Below are 23,087 nucleotides of genomic sequence, written 5' to 3' on the forward strand. Positions count from 1 at the left end.
AAAGGCAACAGCAACTCAAATAACACTCGTTACAAACACGGTCAGCAGAAGACCATCTCTGAACACACAACATGTTCAACCTTGAAGAAGCAGAAGACCACACTGGCCACTTTATTAGGTACACCTTGCTAGCTAATAAAGTGGCCGATGAGTTTATATTCATAACGGAGATGCAGAGTTCTGTCTAACACATCAGTCTCAAGTTTCATTATATCCAAATAAAAATTCTCACCCTTAACAAGAGGCCACAGGGCATTTATTGATTCATTTTGTGCAACAGTGGACAAAAACATGTCACAATGTTACATTCACTTCGGCAAAATCTTTGTTACAGTGGTGACATTGTGTTTAATTGATCGGCTCATTTCAGGAGCCGAGAATTACCTCAAGTTTCGTTCAATACAACAGGAATGTGATTTCAAGGCATTAAGAGATGTTTAGAAAACACTGGGGTGTCTTAGGTACACCAGTGGTCCTCTTCTACCTAGAAAGTTATGAGGTACAATATTGGAAAAATAATGGCACACTACAAGTAGGCTATGCATAACACAGCACCAATTACACTTGCCAAATGTGCAGCAAACTATTGTCATACTTCCTTATTTCCACATACCTCTCTTTCTGCAAAAACAGTGGAATTCATGCAAGGAAAGAGGATACAAGTACTTAACTCTGACCTGGACTAAAAGTGACAAATTCATTAAGAAACGTACATTGTCAAAGGTCAGAGGTCGACTATTCAACTACATACATGTCATACATGTTTGTTATAGCTCGTTCAATAACACATCCAAAGAAGTAGTATTTTCAGACGCACGAATGTGACCACTGTCTATCTCAACAATAATATCAGATGACTCACCTTGCCATGGTTACTATATAGAAAATGTCCAGAAATCACATCAAAGGAAGAAACCTTGGAACCATTTGATTGTCTTACATGCATTATTTCCCTTGAATATTTTTCCAACCCAGAACTAAATTCAGGTTATTAAAATGGCTGGCCTTGTCCCTTTGTACCACCTCTGGTCCACAGTCCATGTTTTGTTTCTTGACCATACTTCCTCCAATCACAGGATCTTTTCATTTGCAATACCTGAAGTATCCTTAGAAATGTTGTGTTTTAGGCCATTTTGTTCTCCAAACGTTCCTGTTGATTTCACGTGGAGAACAATGATCAAAGTGACAGCGTTACAGGGTGGGATTACCTGAGTGTGCAATAGTTTGACCGTCAAACAAACGTCTTTCTAGCGGTCACTTTCATAACAGTCACTCCTTGGTCTTGTTGCAGAAGCCACAAAAAAAAGCAGCTGTCTGGGAATGAAGAGAGAGGGGGGAGGAGAGGATTATCTGGCGGTGGATGAATTTCCTTATGAGCAGGGAGGATCCTCGGACGGGGTCAGGGGGCTGCAGGGAGGTACTGTACTCAAGGATCGGAAGGCGAAGATGGAGGGATCGTAGGTGTACCTGGGTGGAGGACGGCTGCCTGTCAGATTCTGAGGAGAGAGAGAGAGAGAGAGGAGTGGTTATGGAGAGCACTGACTTGTCAGAAGTATGTCAACAGTGACATTAGTTTTTCTTTTTTCAGCCAGGGATGCATCCATCAGACTTTTACAGTCCTGATACCAAATTCTGGGTTTGACCTGTATACCTCACTATGTGGGAGACACCGGGATCATTTTGCATGTACATCAGGCTTGACTTAAACATAGCTTTCCTGACTTTGTAAACCAAAATATAACAATTAAAAACATATATATATATATATACACACACACACACACATATATATATATATATATATGTATATAAATGTATTAGATTGTTATAAACTTAAAATTAAAAATAAATAGGAATCACAATTACAATGCAGCAACAAATTTGTTTAAAAATCTAGTACATAATATATGAAGAGTTCATCTGCGAAAACAGGTATCGCCATTTTTATTTTTTTTCCAACATCAGGTTTTATTTTGGGTGCAGTCCAGGCAATATCAATCAAATGGCATCTTTAAATTTTGTAAATTTTGCTAAAAAGAGTATTTTTTATTGTGCAATCAAGGGAAAATCAAGATGAATGGTATTGGTTTATTCATTTAAACTCATAAAATGGCTTTTATCTTTCAGTATTGACCCAATATAAGTATCCGATGGGTGCCTACAGAGTATAATTGTGTGGCTGGTTCATGAGTGTAAAAAAAAAAAAGTGGCTTAAAACCAAACTAGCAGCAATGGGAAACAGACTCAACCTCCTCAGAACATTTTCACACATATTTTTTTTAATTATTATTTTTCACACTGCAGGTTCAGTGACATAAACGCTTTTCCACTAACAGAGCCCAGCAGAACCTCGCTTCTTGTAGCTCTACAAGTCCTCTGTCTAAAATTAGCCCTGGTCATTTTCCTCCCTACAGGAAACGACAGGAAATGACTGTTGGATTTGGCAGTGAGGCAGCACTTTCTCCAGAGAAAGAGGGGGGGGGGGGGGGGGGGGGGGGGGGTACGTTTGTGAGAAGGTGGACTGAGAAACATTAGGACCTTGAGACAGATTCAGTGTAATTACTGGAAAACCTCTAGTGTGTTTGTGTGGATAGCTGCATATTCCCATTGTAAACCATCAGCAAACATCTCTATGAGAACTGAGATCCAGACTGTGTTCAGACACCTACTGCTACTGGAAAAGTACCCAGTGACATCAATGCATATGAAATAAGGTCCCATTAACTGTGCATGTGAAGCTACAGGTGTTGCTATGACTTCAGCCAACATCTTAAGGGATTCAGTACTGACAACTGAGCCGCAGTAACACGGCAACAATTCCCACTACCACTTAGAGATGTTTTATCCACCAATGTTTATATAAACAGGCAAAAAGTGAGAGGTGGAAAAACAAATCGTAGCACGAGAACAAGTTACAGTGAGCTTGATAGATGTGAACCGTGTTAACATGTTGGCCATATGGTGGAGTCAGTCTGACTGAGGGGGGGAGTCGTACATCAGGACGGCTCTCTATCCACGCCAGCTATCCCCACAGAGTCGTCCTGTGGTCACATCTGCAATATGACGGATATTTAGGGCCCAGAGGGGTCAAACACAGTACAGGTCCCAAAAGTCCCTACAAGGCCCTACTTTTGTTCAGACATCAAAAGCAGCACTCAGAAAGCTGAGTCCTGGAGCTGGAGGGGCTTCACAAAAAAGCCTTTTGGATTTTGGATTTTGTGTTGTTTATAGCTTTTTCCTGTTGATTATTAATTTAGCCACAATCTGCACATTTAAAAAGTTTCCACACAGCCCCCGATAAAGAAGTTCACTTTACTACATGGGTTGATTACTACATTAGCACTGGCCCAAGGGGTCAGACGGGCCCTAAACTAGAGACTCTGTTTGAGGTGATTGTTAATAACACTTCTTGTAAAAAGTTTGTTGCTCCTGATCCCAATGAGAGTCCTTTAAAAACATTTATCTGCTCATACTGGATCTGATCCTGTGTTTATTTGTGTTGAAAATAGAACCTACAACTGATGTTTCCATTGATGGATATTTATACCCTATTGTATTTTGCAGGGTTTCTAGCAGTGTATTGCAAGCCTGGTGGCCCAGTGGCCTGCTGGGCCTTGGTTGACACAACCAGCTGGGAAAAATATGTTTTTTGAACAATATTTACGGTGGGGCTACTCAGTTGGAAACATAATAGCTGGAAACAGTGAAAACATAAATGCATTATAAGAAAAAAAGAGCAGGTCCGAGATCTTTACTGTCATAGTTCCAACTATCACAAGCTAGTGTTACCTAGAAACCTTAGCTAACTAGCCAAAAGTAAGTCATACTTCCATTGTGACATTTAGGGATAATGTTAAGGAGGAAAGGTAAAAGCCGAAGCCTTAGACAGTTTTTGACAGGTGATGAGAATGATGAAGAGATTGCTAACATTTTCCTTGCATCAACGGTAGCCCAGCTTTGGGTTGATGAAGCGCAGCTAACACCTTGTCCTCTTTAAAGCTGTGAGAACACCAGCCTAGTATTGGTAATGTAAATGTTACTTTCAATAAACACAGAATCACTGGGTGGAATTCAGAATGGATGGTCAACGAAAAATTTAGTGGATGGCGATATACGACGGGACATGGTAAGCTTGCATGGAGGGCCGGGGGCTGTCAAAAGGTACTTGCCACTAAGCAAACAAATTGTCTGGTCGGAACCTTGATTTTGTATATTTGTGGAGAAGACGGTCAGTGTGGATTTGCTGCACCAGGAAGCTTTGTTAAGGAGTTAGTGCTAATTAAGGAAGGGGCCTAAGCCTCATGGTCTTCGGCTAAGCAAACCTTATGCATCTCTCTGCATGCAAGCAAAACTGCATACCTCCCAAAATGGCAGACTATTCCTTAAACATCTGTTTGTCATATTGCTAAACCCAAAAAGGCTTCTACATCACTTCCAAGCCATGTAGTTTACCTCAATCAAAAATCAAAGGGGTATGCGGCACATTTTCCTTCAATTTAGTTTTCCCCTCCACTCCCTGCACCATTTCCCTCACCTCAATCAATCTTCGCCTTCCTCTCTGCCCATTCTTTACAGTGGCTGAAATCAGACGCCATCACTCTTGCCTGCTGCAGCCTGGGAAGCTCTCATCACCCCCCTCTCCTATTCACCTCCAACCCCTAGAGGGGGAAGGCCCCAGCAGCAGCAGCAGCAGCAGCGGCGGCAGCCAAAGCTGTGTTTTCCTCCTGCTTCCACATTAACCCCCCTCTTAAAACACACACACAACCACGACCACCGACCTCCTCAACTCCTGTAACAACTCCCATGCTTGAGTGCTTGAATCCAGTCTCAAAGCCGGGGCCCCATCCAGATCCAGTGTCTCTTCTGGAACCTGGCCAGGAAACCGAGGGTTGACAGATAAAAGAGGGAAAGAGAAAGGTACGGAGAGAAAGCAGCAAAGGAAAGATAGAGGGATGGGGCGGATCACTGTGCGCAGTGGCACAAAAGGTAGATAGAGTCAACACAAGCCTCCAAATGGCTCATCAATCCAAAGAATCACTGTGTACTCACTTCAAGAAAAATCTATGAACTGGAACGTACCCAATGCCCACAGACGTCACTGACAGGGAAAACAACACTACCAACTACACCAGCGAGAACAGAGGATAATGAGCAATATCTCTATGTATCAGTGGAGCTAAACAGATAGCAGCCGGCCAGTCTATAAATGGAAAATGACTTCATCCCTGGAAATACACCACAAGGGAACCGACAACACTCCACCTCCTCTTCCTCCTCCTCAGCTCCATCTCTCAACCACACTCACTCGTTCTTCCTCAAACACTCTCAAAGATCACTTTTTACATTTTTTTACCGCTCTCCCATGCTTCAATATGGGGGATTAGAGCATCCTAGATGCTGTTACAGTTGGTGAGTGTGTGTGTACATAAACAAGTGTGTGGTAAGGTTCCATTGACACTAACCCACACAACGTGATAATAACGTCACTTTCCTCACCACACTGTGCATCCTTCTGGAGTACCCAGCTCTGTGCCAAGATGCCCAGGCTTGTTCCAGCTGACTCTCCAACATGCTTCCCTTACCCACTACAAACAAAACCAACCCATACATAGTTGTAGTGCTCAGTTGGTGGATGATTATTTGAGTTTGTGTTTGGTAAAAAAAAACACTTTACAGGAAGATCAGTCGGGATGCAATCTTGGGAAAATACCTTTGTGTTTACGAAGCTATTTAGGCGAGTAAATGTGCACTTCTAAGACCACTAATGGGACGAGTGCAAAGCTCAGCTATTAAAGGTTGTTGAGATCAAGAGATCAAACAAAGCTGGGGAAAAAAGAGCACATTTTTGGTCTTGTTTCTTTGTCCTCTGTATCAGTGCAGTAAACAGTGTTTAGCTGGGTGGTGTTTGCAAGAGTAATCTGACAGTGCTATCAGATTTTCAGACGTCTTAGGCATGGCTCTGTTGCTAGCAGGGCATGGGAACAAACGCTGTTGCCAGATGCTGTCCCAGTATGCAGTTGGATGGACATCAAGGTGCTGGCGACAAGACAGGCCGGGCTGTTCACGGGGGCCGAGCAACCTTGCAACCTTATCACTGCTGTAATGGACACCCTGATCTGGACTGCCTATTATGGGTCTGCATAAAAGGAGAGGCTGTGTGTGCAAGTCTGTGTGTATACATTCATATTAATACCACTTGAATAATCAACTTATCTTTATGACAGCCATCAACAACATTTTTAACATACAATAAATTGACTGCATTCATCCCAACAAAATGCTACGAGAGGGTTTTATTTATTTACCGTGGGGAAACTCACCCGAATCTTTATAGTCCGCGTTTTCCCTCCACAGTTCTTTTTCAGCAGCATTTTCTGTGGATAAAAAGAATGCACAATGACAACCATGAAAGAGCATACATTTCTCAACAACAACAAAAAGTTTCTGCAGAAGCTTTCATGTGCATCTATGACAAAACTCCATAAACGTTTTGTACTGTGAACACAAAGTAACTTTAGTCCCTCTGTCAGGGTAAAGTTATGCGAGGTTTATGTGCATATTACTGATAAATGTTGAAGTTAAAACATTTCCAAACCTAATTAAACAAAAAAATTAAACGTGTAATATGTAGTATTCTGCTTCTAGTGGACTCTCAATTAAAACAATTACAAAAGACAGAGCAATGCCATTATTTCAGGCTAATTCAGGAGGTCTTTTCCTCTCTAAAACAAACAGACATGCTAATTAAAACTAGTAAAAATATGCAAAAATCAGCAGCACGTAGACAGAGGGGCTGCTAGCTGAGCTGCTGCTATCATTTGCTCAGCTTGATTCTCTGATAACTTAAGATCGAGATGTTCGGTATGCTGGCGGGTCTGGAGATTGTTATATCCAGACATTCGATGACTGAAATTCTTCAACCGGTAAAAATATACAATGAAAAACAACACAGATCTATTAAGTGTACAACTTCTGTCAAAAAAAAACACACCGCTGATTTATGGGCTAACGGGATATGACAATATTAACAAGCGACAACTACCACATGATACTCAGCATGTCCTCGTAAAATTACACATTTCTCTGTGTTTAAACATTGTTGGAAATATTTGGCGTAATGTGAGCACACACCTCAACAAAATATATAACATAGCATTAAAATTTAATGCAGAAATGCTACACATACTTTTAAAACAGCAAGATCGGACGTGACAAGAACTGTGTATCAGCAGTCAATTAACACTAAATCTGGATTATCGGGGAAGTGAGGCAAATCCAGCTGCTTCACTAAACTAAACAGTCGGTCAATGACGCTTATGCAATATCCTGTCTCCCACTCCATGTCCACGCAGCTCCACTATTCTCAAAAAAACAGTGGGGGTGGAGGGACCACACAATCATCGAATTGTCTTGAGTCAGGGAGGTAGCTTCTAAGGGGGAAGGGAGCACAGGAAAGAATGGAAACACAAGACTCCTGCTGTTGTGATGTGGGAGAAAGCTGGTGTGCACTTGCCCTTATGTTCACCTCCTGCCAGCTCTTATCTGTTTCTATCAATGGGACTACAGTCCATGTGGGTGCACGCTGCTGGAACACGAAAAAAAACCCTGAAATTTCTACTTTGTTTTTGATTGATAAAGATATATGTTTACTATTGTATGTGATGAAGTCTGACTCTGTTTTGTTTAATCAGAAAAATATGATTTATTTAAATCGATTTCAATGGATCATAAATCTGAATTTATTTGTTTCAGTGAAGTTACTACAAACCTTCAATGAGTCTACATATCTCACCCAATAACAATGAGATCATGGCAGATTATTTTGTCTTTTTCTCTTTTCACCCTACACATCCACCGCTTTGACTGTAGCAGAATCATTCTGTCCATCCCCACCTCACCCCACACCACCCTCTGCTTAAACTACACACACGCACACAAACGGTCAACAGGTCGTGACTTGCCAGCTAGCAACTGTTGTGGTTATTCATGAAAAATACAAACAGTAAGTCATCTTCATGATGGCTTTAGGGGAATTGATTTAACACCTGTTGTGTGTGTGTTTGTGACAGTTGGCAATCTTATGTATCCTGTTGTTATTTCAATTACTTATGTTTTATCTTGTAATGTATGAAACTTGCTATACAAATAGAAGTGCTTGACATCAAAACTCTTGTTTGTATTAATATTTACAGTTGTCTCCCATGTTGAAGTTGATCACTGAGAAATTGCAAAAGTTATTTTTTTATCTGCACTTAATGTCTCCCTATAAAACTAATCTATTAAAGAAAAAAATCATCATCAAAAGAATGTTTTAAAGGGGACATATTATGAAAAATTCACTTCAGTGCTTTTGAACATACATTTGGTTATTTTCAGTGCTTACCAACCCCAAATTGTTAAACAAGTCAACTCAGTTTTTGTGGGCTACCTTAGTAAGAAACCATCACAAAACATCGTAGGTAGGTTTAGTAGGTATTTTAAAACTGGTGGTATGCTTGGGAAATGGCTGGGAGCATGTCAAAATACTGCTATGGGTCCTTTGAGCAACCAGTGTGTATTTTTATTATATTTTGTGGCATATTTCTCAAATGTCCAGCATCTGCCACACAAACTGTTGTTCTTTCACCAGGGTAACAAACAATGGCACTGCAACATCTGAGCAATTGGACATGGATTAGCACGCATGAGGGATTATCAGAGACTAAAAAGAAACAAGCTCCTGACCTTTTAACCCTGCCTGTAAGAAAGTCATGAGATAAACAAATGTATGACTGAAGCTCAAGCTAATGTTGGTCATACCGGGGCCAGGCTACCTTGCTTTACAAACATTCGCCTTAGATAGTCCCGGGTCAGTAGTGTCCAAGAGTTAGGTTGGTTGAAGACAGTTAAATGTTTGCTATGTCAGAACGTATTCGACAAAAGCATTTCCATCTTGTTTAGCACATTAACTATTTTTTTTTTGTTGAAAAAAGGACAAAAAACACCTCAAGCTAGCGTAACACTATTGCGCGCATTTTCAAAAGTTTTGTAGAATTTTGGTGTTTCCATCAAGTTTTTCTCATATGAATTTTCAAAATGTGCAGAGAAATGTGTTAATGAAAACGCAACTTATGTTAAATTTGTGTATGTGTGACCGCTGCCTAACACAAAGTAATGTCATGAGTAGTATAACATTAGTATTTTCTACAGAAAGTTATTAAATGAAATAATGCATCACTTTTTTGACCTGTAATGATCCCAACAATGTTCAAATATAGCAAAACACTTTTCATTAAGTTCAAATATAAAATAATTAAACTAATGGGAGTATGTGGTTAAAAAAAAAAGTTTGTTTGTTTCACAATCCATGCTAGACTAATTACACAGAATTCTCCTGGCTTTTGATTTTTCCAGCTTGATCAGCCTTCTTTCCTAGCTTTAAACTCCAGAGCAGCATTATGTGAAAGAAATGACATGCTGATGGTGCAGAAGTTGAGGAAGACTTTGTGACTGGAAGCTGTTCAGCTAAAGGGTTAAAATGGGAGACTGGAGCTGTGTCTGCTAGCTACCTCTGTAGGCCCCCTATTGTATTCCCTGCTGCACCTCCCATTCCACTTGACTGAGTGTGCACACACTCTCACATACAGACACACTGTGGCAACAGACACACACTGATACAGCAACAAACTCACAGACAGGAGGATGCACACATGCAGACATAAAACGACAGGATGATAGACGCGTACCCCAGCCACACACACACACACACACTCACTCACTCTTCCTCCTTTTTTCTATTCCCCCCTCTCATTGCAGCCCGCTGTCTCTCATCATCTGTTCTTTCCCTCTAAAAACCTCATGGACATATGGACCCCTGAAACCTGCAGTTTCTATCTCTGCACGCACACGCACACGCGCACACACACACACACACACACACACACACACCCTTTCCCATCCATGGTGTGGGCCAACAAGTCTATTGGATTTTAATGATTAGTGGACCAGCTTCTCCATGACTCATTAGTGGCTGTCGTTTTTCTGTTGTGTATTTAATCCTCTCCTTCTGCCTCCACCCCTTCATCGTTTCCCCTCGCTTGCCAGCCTTTGTGAGAAACGAGGGCGGACATCTGCCGTCCGTGCCTCCCTCTCCTTCATCCCTCTCCAGCCAGACCACCGTGGTGGCGCGCGTCCGGCTATGGAAAGGGAAGACTTTGTTTGCTCGTGCAAGCGAGCACATTTGTGTGTGTGTGTGTGTGTGTGTGTGTGTGTGTGTGTGTGTGTGTGTAGGGTAGCCGGTTAGTAGTATTAGTAATACATCATTGTATTTTTAGACCAAATCCTTGGCCCAACATTAAGTGTTTGAGTAGTTCCGGAGGGGGGAGTGTCAGGCTCATCTGCTGTTTGGTGCTTAATTTTCAGTGGAATACACATATTGCTACAGCAGGAAGTTAAATATCAAATTACATGTTACAGTTGGAATATTTTAAAAAATATATTTATTTAAACTAATGACCAGTGAAATGGGGATTTTAGTTATGACTGAGCATCCTCTGAGTGCTATTCAGGGCAGAAAATACATTTGGCTAAAAGAAGGACATCAACATTGTCGTGTAGTGTAATATAATGTGTGACAGATTAAAATAAATAACGAGCAATGTGACTTCACTTTGTACCCTCGTTATCAATAATTAATGTATTTTCAAGCTAAACATACCTCTGAGGGAGGAAAGTGAGATGTGAGATAAAATGTCTGACAGTGATTTGCGAGACAATAAGTGAGTTAATTATGCTGGTAATAATTTACAACCCTGATTGGTAATTTAGCAGTGGTGTGAGGGAACTGCAACCCCAATTCCAAAAAAGTTGGTTCGCCGTGTAGAATTGGTAAGTTTCCCAGTCTGAACATTAGATATCTTGTCTCTAATATATCCATTTCCCATGGGGAGGCAGTTTTACAAGCAGTTAATCCATTTTACAAGAAAAGATAGTCCTATTTCTTATTCTTATGAGAAATCTGGGTGCTGATATGCAAAAATTAATTTCCCCAACACCATGTAACACCGGTATCACCAACTACCACAGCAAGCCGACTGTACTTAAGTACAATTATAAAATATGATGCTTTGCTCCAGATTAAACTACTCAACAGTCTATAAAGGAGTTAAAAATAAACTCCACTTTGAACTAGCATTTAAATAACAACCAATTAACATAACAGTAAAATAGTATACCATTCACATTTTCTGGCATTAGTTCTTTTGATTCTTAAGTATATTTTGGTAACAATATGTAATCATTTTATGTCAGATTTTTACTTTTGATTTAGAATTTTTACTGTGTGATAGTGAGACTTGTACTCCTGTATACTTCCTCCACCACTGCAATGTTAAGTTATTAATATGTTAATGATGTTAAGTAATTATTTGACTGTGGACTTAATATCTTCAGCCGAGCTGGCAGCCCAGACACACTGCAGTGTTTATTGTACCCCTCATATAAAGAGCTGGATGGAACAAACAACTTGATGAGTGCACACTTAATAGTTTAAATGTGCTCAGCAAAGGTCATGAAAAATCTGCTAATTACATTGTAAGATTTCTTGCAAAGTCATGAGGCATCTTACTACAGCTTAGACTACTAACCTGTTGCATTTTCTCCAGATCCAGACTGGGCCTCCCCGGCTCCCCTCCGTAACTGTGCCGATACTTTCTATAAGGTGCTGACTGGTCAAAGTGGGTCAAAATGATGGGCCGTGCCACGGGCTGCACCACCTGCAGCTGAAAGCGCATGGGGGGTGGCTTGAGGCTACGTGGTGGACTGGAGCTGAAGAGTACAGGGCTGGGGGAGGCAGCCAGGCAAGCGCCCGGCTCCACCAGTGGCCTGGCAGAAGCAGCCGGCGAGCCGCAGCCACAGAGGTCCCGCACCTCCTCATCACTGGAGGCGCTGCTGTGGTGATCGCCGTGGCGCTGGGGAAGCGATGACACCCACTTCCTGTTGTCACCACAGCTGATTCGCTCGAGCTCTTCCTCGGAAGAGTGGCGATCCAGATTGGCATCTAAAAGCAGGCGAAGGCGCCGTAGTCGGGCTGGAGACAGGGGACCCTGGTTGTGCTGCTGGCTGGTGGCCAAGGGTGTGAGGGCACAATTTCTCCGTCTCTCTAGAGTGGATAAACAGGAAAGGAGAAGGTGGAGACAGGGTTGCAAAAGAATGCAAATGCTCTATAGTGCCATATTATCTATTAACTTGAAACATGTTACTATAATGTGTGAGAACATATGACACAAAAATGATCTAGTTGGTAGAGTACACTTACCTCTGTCAATCTGTGCAAGCTCCTGGTTCTCCCCCTCTGAGTCATCACTCTCCCCTCCCTCTCCACTGCCATGGTACGAAATCTGCAAAAAATGATTGAGCTGTAGGTCAAATACGCCATATGGTAACTCCTCAACTGAACTGAACCCTTACACTGGAAAAATCATAAACAACTTTCCAAAAATATTAATAATATTAATATTAATAATAAATTTCACTATAATTTCACTATCCAATAAAGAACATCAAAATAATTAAAGAATAAACTATTACCCATTTATATGATATAATCCTAAATAAGATGAACCAAATCCTCATTTGGAGTTCCTTTTAATTTGCTATTCTCTTGGCTGGCCAAGGAAACCACAGAGATAATGGGCTTTTAATGAAAACAAAATATAATATGATAATATTGTTACAACAAACAAAATGTTGCTTGGGATTTGACAATTTCACTACTTAAACAGATTATTTAAGTCACAAACAGCATGATGAGTTCCAGCTCTGACTAAGTTAAGTTTAGGCAACTTTCTTTTCCCATAGCCTGAGCCAGTATGTCTCTTTAAAATCAATTCCTCGTCTACACCAGAAGCAACAATACAGATACCCTGCAGACTGCAACGCTAAGAGTTAAGTAATGCGCCTCACACTCAGTAATTACCATTCCAAGGCCTCGCTGAGCAGCTGCCATCTGCGCTTGTGCGTGTGTATGCTCACACACATACATCCACACAAACATACAGTGTCCTCCCTTCTACTCTCTAATACAAACACACACACATGCGCGGCACACGCACACACACACACTCACACTCACACTCACACACACACACACACACTTCCTTTCTTTCTGAAAGAGGGAAAACAGAGAAAAGAGCCAGAGCCTTAGAGCCCAATAAGGGAAGACAGTATTCAATTCATGTTGAGTGTGTGAACCCCAATGTAAAATTTCTGTTAACTGTGTAGTTTCGTGAAATGGAAAAAAATAAAAAAGGCTCTATCATATAGTTCTACCTTAGTTTTACATTTTAAATTTAAACTGTTATGTGATTGTGTATTAACCCTTATGCATACTCAGGGACATTTGTGGATGTTTCACTTACATGCATATGCCATACGTTTTGGCAAGGATGTAAGTTTTTCTTTGGATTTTCAAGTTCAGACCCTTAAAGACAAAAATGTCCCCACCGAAACCCATTAAAACTGCAATTTTGATATCACGACTACTACATAAAATCATGCATTCTTTTATATCAGGCTTTCAATTTAGAGCCCTGGCATTAAAAATGTAGTTTAACTATTACCATATTGAGCCACTTTTTCATATTCACCCTATGGGGCAGATATATGCGGTTATCCTGGTTATTACAAGAGTTATTGTTGCTGTTTTATGGAGCACTGCAGAGTTCGATACAAATGTTTTTTCTATTAACTGACACATCCAAGACTGGCATCCCAAACAATCCAAACTGATGTTTAAAAGATTAAAAAAACATGAATTCTGTTCTGTTTTAGACAACATCCCAACTTTAAAAAAGTTTCTTAAAGGGATGCACATGCAGATGTGTTAAAAATGCAAAAACATTTCTTATCACTGGTTCACTGTTACTCAGATATTTAGCTTACAAAAATTACAACAAAATTCCTGTATATTTTTATAGGAGCTGATACATGTAGTTTAATGTATATATTAAACATAGTATCTAGGTTTTCTAAATGGTATGATTGGTCTTGAGGTTCAGCATAGTACTGATGCTACATTTCAAGGTATGAAATAGTACAGTACTGATAGATGCAGCCTAATTTTTCTTGATAAGATCTCAGTGCTGACACTGCTGTCATAGATATTTGAGTCCTGTGTGTAGCTTTCTTGCTTTTCAATGGTACATGAGCTGTGGGACAGATTTTCAATGAACACTTCCAGAGCCAGTGTACAAGACAGAAAGCCTTGGCTCTCGAGGAGTCTCGGGCTAGCGTCACTTCATGAACTCCTTGGAAAATTACACCGAGGAATAACTGTGGGAAGGAAATGTATTTTGGCAAGTGGCTGGCTCAGGGCTTCAGCTACACCGTACACTCCAGTGAATTATTGTTGGGCAGCATCCATGAAACAGCTGAAATCCTATTAAAAGTTACTGCTGCAGGATACTAAGAATGAAGTGATGCTGCTGCTTCATAAAGTCCATGTTGTAATTGTATTCACAAGAGACAGGAGTTTATTGTGAGAAGTTTAATTTAGTGTTCACACTCAGTGAGATCATCAGCATGATTACTCTTTTTTTCCAAACTACAGAGTAAGCAGCTTTCATTTCTGGGCTTCTTTTGACCTGTGAGTCCAACGTTTTTCCACAAAGCAATCATTGTCATGAGCTGACAGTTACTATTTGGCCTTTTTTCCCTCTTAAGGAGCATCTCAGAGGTTGCTGATGGATCAGAGAACAACAGAAATGTAGGACATGTAGCTCACTTGTACAAGTAATGTGTTTCAGGCTCAAAATACTGTAATACCTGCATGTCTCAGATATACACAATGACAAACACACACACCCCTATAGTGCACTGAACCATGACACACAACTTTCTTGTCTTTTGACAGTAGGCCTGTTACAATAATTACCTATTGAGCTCAGCTAAATTTAATTTGTGTCACATGAAGGCATGTCCATATATTGTACGATATATTCTGTGCGGCCATTACTAGTTCCTCTGCTCTCTGTGTCACCTAGTTTCACTGTGGCAGGGTCTCAGGAGGCTCCTCCAAACACACAGAATTATAAATTTATATCTCTTTGAAAGGGTATATTATAATCATTATATCAGTAATCTTAAAATGACAATAGTATTGTTCATCCCAATGATTTCAGACAATAAAATCTAATGATAAAATCTAACAAAATGTAGCTATCGTGACAGGCCTACACAACAGCCTTCTACTTTCAGTGACTGCCTAGCTTCATCTTTAACACTAACCTGCACTTGAATAGATAGTAAAGGATGTAAGAATGTTTTGCTTATGCAAAGCAGGTCAGCATCATCAGACAGCAAAGATTCAGGTCTAATCTGGGAGTGTAACCCAAACACTAAGCAACTATTTGAATATGTTTCACTCCCTGTCCCTGTTTTGGACCTTCACTCAACCATGGGTTTATGGACAGTGGAAACTCCGGAGAAGTCATAACATTTGATTTCTCACAGTTATCTGATAACAGAATGTAAGGACTTGTGTCTACACATGGCATTGATGCAGTGTGAGTGTTTGTGTAAGACAGAGCAAAAATAAAAGTGAACCACACCTGATATGATTTGCCTTGGCAAAGATAGCGACGACAAATACCCGACGCCTAACTGACATTCAGTTTGTGGTTAGACAACATCAGTGCTTCCCAAAAGAGGAAAGGAATTTCACAATTAAACTGTACTGTATAAAATACAGAAAATGTGCTTGAATTGAAATTAAAATGAAATCTAGAGTCAGCTGTCTCGCCAACTATCACCTCTTTGCTCCTGCTGTAATACGGGGCCTGTCATTCATTTGTGTCTTGTGCTTTTCCTTCAGGTGTGATCAATGAGTGTGACTGAGGTAAGGCTATAAAGAGGAGCTGGACATTTCTCTCTCTCACTTTCACCTTGAGGCAGCAGCAGCATGCAGTTAGTGTTCAGGCCTTTTGTTTAGTTTAGTTTTTCTTTTGTTTTCTGATGGGACTGGCGGCTCAATTTTTGTGTGTTTCTTTGTTTTCAATAGGCTATGGATTTGGGATAGAGGGGATTCATTTGGATCTGCCCGCCCTTTGTGGGCTGGTCCAAATCTCCCCCTTTCTTTTATTGATTTTTGCCAGCACCATCAGACCTTTGTTTTCAGTAGTTTGTTTGGCCTGTATGACTTGTGTTAGACCCCCTTTAAGGGAAGCCTTTGGTGGGGGTCATAACACTGACATACAATAATTTACTTGTTGTCAGTATTTTATCATCACAAGTTAAACAGGTTTAGCAGCTGGAAGTATAACTGCTTGATGCATTTCATGACAATGTACTTAAAACTATAAAACTATATAGGACAAGCATTTATTTTAGTTATGTTTCCTGTCGCTTCCAGTTATTCTTTCTTTTTTCCATCTCCTGTATAATACTGCGGATAAGCCTGGATTGCATCAGTCCGACCTGGATAGGCTGCTTCATACTATAATCCCTGCTGCTAAGCATCAAAACTGCCTTTCCACAAGTTTTTACAGAACACTCACTGTTGTAAGCTGGCATCTAACAAGACAAACAGCATTTCTGACAAAGAAAGACATAATGCAACAAACCAACAAGTAGACACAAGCAGGATATTTATGCTACAAGATAAGGAAGTTCATAGAAAGGAGATGGCACACAACATATACATGAAGTGCACAAACACATCCCAATCAAATGTTCAATCAGGACCACCCACAGTCACACCCTTCCCCACACGTTTATTAGTCATTAGCATCAAATTCATGATGAAAACAAACCGTGGCGCTTGAGACGCGTTAAGATGAACACAAGTGTGAAAATGACATTTAAAATAACTGCGATTACATCATGCAAATATTATCTTCACATCAATCACTGGTGCTGTTTGTCATCATCTTGTCCAACTACTCAGTTTGGCTCCACTGATACTTTGCATGACAAATATTCAAATATTGGAATCAGCCATGCGAGCAACATGGGCCTGCTTGACAAACTGCACAGCAGTGCTGCAAAGTGGCACAGTGCTAATAGGCTGCACAGTTAGCTCTGTTGCAGTATAGTATGTATGTGCTGCACTTGTGTACTTTGTGCACAGTTAGCGATGCCAGTTTGTTTACAATCAGCGCCGGACACTTTGTGTAGTTAGCATGCAGGTTTTTCAATAAGCGGCATACGCTGTGCAGTTAGCGACGGCGGCCGCAGTGAACAGTGATTTGATGACTGTCAGACCAAGTGGAGGTGTGTGTTAGATGTCACGTGTGACGTTGAATATTCCGCCTTGCAGGGATGGCCCGTTCATAGTGGTCTTGCTTCCAACAGTTTTCAATCACTTTTTCGCCTCTGTGACTACCTCTGAAGGCATAAAATTGGTGGGATCATTTGATCCCATCCCGCTTCTTGCACTTTCATAGTGCAGGCGAGACGTTACAGAGCCGTAAATGTTGCGGCATGAAACAGCACAATGAAAGGGCCTATATTAACATTACCAAAGAAAGCACGGATAACAGCCTCAGTTCCCTGTCCTAATTGGATGGAAATATTCTTAATATTACTTAAACTTATACTGATTTTTTACGTGGACATTTTTTCAGGTGACAATACTTTTCCTGTACCCACCATCCACAGTAGTACATAACACTCTCTTGAAATCCACCAGACTCCATTGACAAAAACAGTAATTTTACCTCACAGAACATTAACCTCGTAATTGTTCCACTGCTGCCTTGATCTGCTGCTAATGTGTTTGTAGTGTAGTGTGACCTTTCAGTCCAAGTTTCGAGCTAACATGGCATCCACAGCAGTACCTATTGCTTAGCTTCCATGCCAGTAATCTTTTCTCTAAACTGGGAACACACGACTACCGTCGGTAATACACACTGGCTATGGATAAGGATATATATATATATATATATATATATACACATATATACATATATACATATATATATATATATATATACATATATACACATATATACATATATACATATATATATATATATACATGATGCAATGATGCTAATAATCTTTTAGTCTTATAGTCTCATAATTTACAGACTGCAGAGTAAAATTTTTCATTTACATTTTTTGGTATATTAAAGTCATAAACCAGTTTCTATTCAGGCCAATAATTGCAGATTACTTGACATCATTCAGAGTAAAGGCACATAAGCAAAGTAAGACTGCATGAATAAAGCATAAAAAACTGCTTTTGTGCATACATGCAAGGACGGACAAAGGGTTGTGTGTTTGTGTGTCAAGAACAGTTGAATGAAATCCTTGTCAGTCCCTTGCATCGCTGAGCAGCTTGCTAAGCTGGATCAATGGCAATGTCATAGCGTACACACACCACCCAGTTCACACACATATCAGCTTTGCACTGTCCTTCCACGCTGACATGGACACTGTCACACTCCATTCCCCCTCTCATGAAAACACACGACACAGGGTCAGACATGGTTGATTCTCTTTCCCTCACACTCCAGTGGATCTTCCTCATAGTGTACAGTAGTCTTGATTAGTGTAAGCTCCTGGGATAGGTACTGTAACAGGGCCTTAGGGACCTTTAACCCCTTTTTAACTATCCTGAAATGGTCATTCAGCCTTTGATCACCCAATAAGCACTGCCACAGACTTCAAACATTATCAGAGTAGGGCTCTTACTTGAAGGGTTATGACAGTTAGTGTATGCATGCCCTAACTGTCACAACCCAGTGCACGCTGCCACACAAACAGTACAAGGCTTGTAGACAGATGCACGCAATGTGGAACTAAATTTCACAAGTGCAAGGTTCCACCCAGAAAGTTAAAGTTATATGCCGTTAGCAACATTTGCTGAGGTTAGCACAACAAGCTGATTGGTGTGCAAGTCAGTCACACAAGCTACGCAGCAACGGAGAAAGGGCTGTGAAGAGGACGGTGTATCTGTGTTGCTCCACTGGGGTGTGTGAATGGAAACACATGCTAATGCATCACCCAGATGTGCCCATAACTGGGACAAGGAAAAGGGAAACCATATTTTCAGTTACATGGCATAAGAAATACTTTTGAGTTTTATAGCCTCTAGTGACCTGTTGTTTTGGAAAAGTGTTTGTTAGTGTAGTGTAATAGAGTCCCCAGCATGTTGACTTTGCATGCCTTTGACACACTCGCACTACTGTCTCTTCTAAATAAATAAAAAGAAACATATCGTTGTGCATTTGCACTTGTTTTGTTTTTTCCTATACCAAACTCAAACCGGGTACAAACCAAACCTTAACTTGCATCACTAATGACATGTGAAAAAGATGACCCTGAAGAAAATAACTATGCAAGAAGTATACAATTTTCTCCAACATTGAGAGAAGGGCAAGATCCTACTGAGAGGTATGCCTACAGCCTAAGTTAGCCTTGCTTGTCCAAGATGCCAAACAGTCAAAAACACAGCCTCTGACTGGACTTGGACAGCTAACAACAACTGTGGACAGTCTATCACATGCAGCATTCCAGAGATTTAACATTAGTATGTCGTGTATGACATCATTAACTTCAGCCAGCAAAGCTCTACTTCAGCGATACAGGACATACAACGCAATTTTCTTCCAGATAATGTTGCATTACACATCACGTTTATTTTTCACTGACTTGCTTTCATGCTGGCTGACTCTTTTTCAATCCATTATAATATATTGATTTCTTTGGGAAAGTACAATGTCACATGGGGCTAGTAAATCTAGTAACCATCTTGCCCAATCAAAAAAGACCTAAACAAATTGTTTTTTTCTGGAGTTGATGATGGGGGTTGGTGTGAGACGTTGTGCCTCCTTCTCATCTCTGCTGAGAGTTACAGAGTACTGATTGGGAACTCCTGTTATAATGGCAGCAGGTAAAGGAAAAGTTTATGAGCTGAAGCCCAAGCGAGCATTTCAACATGAGTTGGAAACATGAGTTTATTTAAGAAACATGAGTTTTGGGGGCCGTCCCGGTGGCTCACACCGGTAGAGCGCTAACCATGTATGCCATGTGCTGCGGCGGAGCCGGGTTCGAATCCGGCCTGAGCTCCCTTTGCCGCATGTCTTCCCCTCTATCACCCCCTTTCTATCTCTCACTATCAATAAAGCAACAAAATGCCAAAAAAATAATCTTTAAAAAAGAAACATGAGTTTATTTAAGTGGTATTAGAAAATGTGTACGAAACTCCAACTTGTATTGTGCAGTTTGCTGCAACTTTACAACATGATGGATAAAACAGGGTGGTTTAGCTATACATACCGCTATATATACCGCTAATACATGTGTATATGGGCAAGTAAAAATGTACCTAAGGCAAGTAGATTTCTGACCCACTTGACTGACCTGGCATGTGAAAAGTTTTAAAACTGACACAGTGGCAAAACAAAATTGCTTACCAGTCATTTTCTTGTGTATTCATCCTTTGATTTAACTATCATTCTTAATTGGAATCCCTTGTTAATAGTCTGATTATCAGTTTTAGCTCGAAGAAATCCTGTGCAGCAGGCCAGGATGAAGGCAACAGGCCTAGTCAGTACCCGCAATTCACTTTTCCCATCACACTAACCAATTTTAGCAGAAAGAGCATCGTCAGTGAGCAGAGCAACAAACACAAACAAAAGAAGACAACGGGGACGGCACACTTTGCCCCTGTATCCTCAGCCAGCCCTTTGAACGAGAGCACTTTGGCACAAAATGGCTGCCATGCGACTATAGAGTTGGTTGAACAATATTGTTATAGATGGAGCAAGTTAGTGACCCATGCAGGATACAATTCACCCCTCTACTGACCAAAAAGAGGCATTATGCAAACTCAGCGGGCTCTAACAATTGCAGAGCACTTACATGGATTCTGTTGTGGAAAATTGGAGGGTGAAGATGTGGATGTCAGGACAATTATAGCACACGACAATACAGTTTTCCCTGAAATGTTTTTAAGTCCTTTATATGCATCTAAAAATGCTGCCATTGCACAGCTAAAACTACAGTGCTTCTCTTTATAGATTAATAACCTAGGGTAGTTTCACAGGTGTGGATATGACACTTTGACAGATGATCCTCTCTTAAACACAAGATCAAATGAGTGTACAGTGACTTGCTTACTAATTACAGTTTATGAGTCAATGAAGGAATGATCAGTGAGTGGGACAGTTTGTTGACATGTTTGTGTAGCAGTGTGCATCTCTAGTTTCTTCTTGTAAATATCTGGGTCCAGTCCTTGTAAGCCACGAGGAATAAATTCCTTCTAACACTGTAATGAACGGGCTGAGGTGCTTAGAAGTACAAAATACCCCACAAAGCATGCTTAAATAGCAGGACACACAGGAGGCTAGGAGAAGCTGTGTGTGCGTGTCAAGGTGATCTGACTGTGTGTGAAAGAGAAAGGGAAAGAGTGTAAATGAACTCCCTTTAACCCTGTTGGAACAAGGTTACAGACTGTGTGCTCATAATGTTTAACCCTCTGGAGTCCATCTATTTATTGAAAATACACATGCTTTATTTACAGTAATAACTTTATGTATATATGATATGTAGACAAGCTGAGAAAGTCAGTTAAAGTGCAATCATAGGAGTTTTCACAGTGTGCCATTTACGTTTCTAGACCATTTTTAAAATGTGAACTTTCTTTCTACAATGAAAACTATTACTATTTTTAAATTATATGCAAAGAGACTGTTTTGCAGTTTTATTATTTATGATTTTTTCTGCTTTTTTTGTGTGTAAAAAATGGTACTTCCGTAGACACCTGTGTCTTTTGTTTGTATTTTCGGTTCCTGGCAGCTTTATACTTTGTTAAGTAAAATAAAATGAAAAATGTGACTGGTAGCCAAGTTTGTGTCGAGAAAAAAGAGCCATGCATGTGATGTGAGTACAGACTGAAAGATGCTAAACAGAGACAGAAATGAATGCATAGGAAGTTGACAAATTTGAACCAAAATCTCCTGGACTTCAGAGGTTTAATCTGCGTAGTCAACTGGCCTACAGATGAACAAGTCACAAGACAAAAGTACAGCCACGCTGTTCACAAACACACTCATTTCTTTCATTTCAGCTGTGTATTTAGTGCAGCAGGGCACTGACAACTGCAGCCTGTAAGACTGTAAAATAGTATATCTAACAGTCGGCAACTCTGTCAAACTTACCTTCAGCTGGAAAGGATGTATCTCATTGAGTGAATGTCTTCTTAGCTTCTTCGTCAACGTCTTTAGCATTTTTTTACTGAGTAGCTTATGGCTTATCCCCCTACAGTTACGTTTTTATTACCGTGACGCTTACTACAACTTCATTAGCTAACATGAGCGACTTAACACATTTAAAAGAAGGCACACGGGACTATCACTTGACTGTAAACTGCCAACCACTAAAAAACACAATAACAGCTCGAGCAGCTGCACGCTCGAGCTTCAAGTTAGCTTAAAAAAACTGATACCCCGAAATTGGTTAAACTGCGTAGATGTGGCTTGTTTTCAAAGGCTGCGCGTAGCAAACTTGTTATTTTCGAGTTCATTGGATTCTCCGTTGTTGCTCCAAGTCTTTTTCTTTTATCTGAAAGATGCCTCAGCCGCCACGGAGCCGGCTCACTTCCGGAGCTTAATTCAAAGATGTTTGGAAAATTAAAAATAATATCAACTTGTTGGCATTCAGACACGCACACACGCACACTCACACACATACACACAACCAAATGCACACCAGCTGCACGAACGCACAGAGTGCTCCTCCAGCCTGAGCGTACTGCCCTCTGATTGGCTGCGCTGCCGAGTGATGTCATATATTTCTCTCGAGGAGGAGGGCTGAGAGTTAAAGCCACATTATCTTATCTGTTTACTTCCTCTTCTCAGATCAGGATAATACTTTAAATCGTCACCCTGTTAAAATAATCGCCTACATTTTTTCAAGTTTTGCAGGAAACACAAAAAACTTCACCAAAAGTATAACATATGACATTTATTGATCATTTCACTCAAAAAGGATGTAACAAAGGATGGCTAGGCATAGTAATACCACTGTGTGTAAATGATGTAACTTTAGAGAAATAAATGCTTGTCAGAAACATGACATGACAAGTATCATGAGCATTAATGTTA

General features: G+C 40.5%; 1 protein-coding gene across 1 annotated transcript; it reads right to left on the reverse strand.

Annotated features, from left to right (window-relative positions):
• Positions 1 to 234: 234 nt before the first annotated feature.
• si:dkey-16j16.4 (uncharacterized) lies at positions 235 to 22,704 on the reverse strand. The gene is made up of 5 exons (XM_059353599.1): positions 22,143 to 22,704; positions 12,296 to 12,377; positions 11,625 to 12,139; positions 6,321 to 6,374; positions 235 to 1,496 (listed from the first exon to the last, which is right to left on the reverse strand). The coding sequence occupies exons 1-5, from the start codon at positions 22,209 to 22,211 to the stop codon at positions 1,371 to 1,373; spliced, it is 846 nt and encodes a 281-aa protein (XP_059209582.1). The 5' UTR covers positions 22,212 to 22,704; the 3' UTR covers positions 235 to 1,370.
• Between the last annotated feature and the right edge of the window lie 383 nt (positions 22,705 to 23,087).

Source organism: Centropristis striata, chromosome 16 (assembly GCF_030273125.1).
Source record: "Centropristis striata isolate RG_2023a ecotype Rhode Island chromosome 16, C.striata_1.0, whole genome shotgun sequence".
Lineage (NCBI taxonomy): Eukaryota > Metazoa > Chordata > Actinopteri > Perciformes > Serranidae > Centropristis > Centropristis striata.

Bases quoted from the DNA above. Each gene is read 5' to 3' on its own strand.
- si:dkey-16j16.4 (XM_059353599.1), bottom strand. From the start codon at position 22,211: ATGCTAAAGACGTTGACGAAGAAGCTAAGAAGACATTCACTCAATGAG. The intron at 6,375-11,624 runs GTTAGTAGTCTA...TTTTATCCACAG, and splicing joins ATCTGGAGAAAATGCAACAG to AAAATGCTGCTGAAAAAGAA. The intron at 1,497-6,320 runs GTGAGTTTCCCC...CTCTCTCCTCAG, and splicing joins CGCGGACTATAAAGATTCGG to AATCTGACAGGCAGCCGTCC.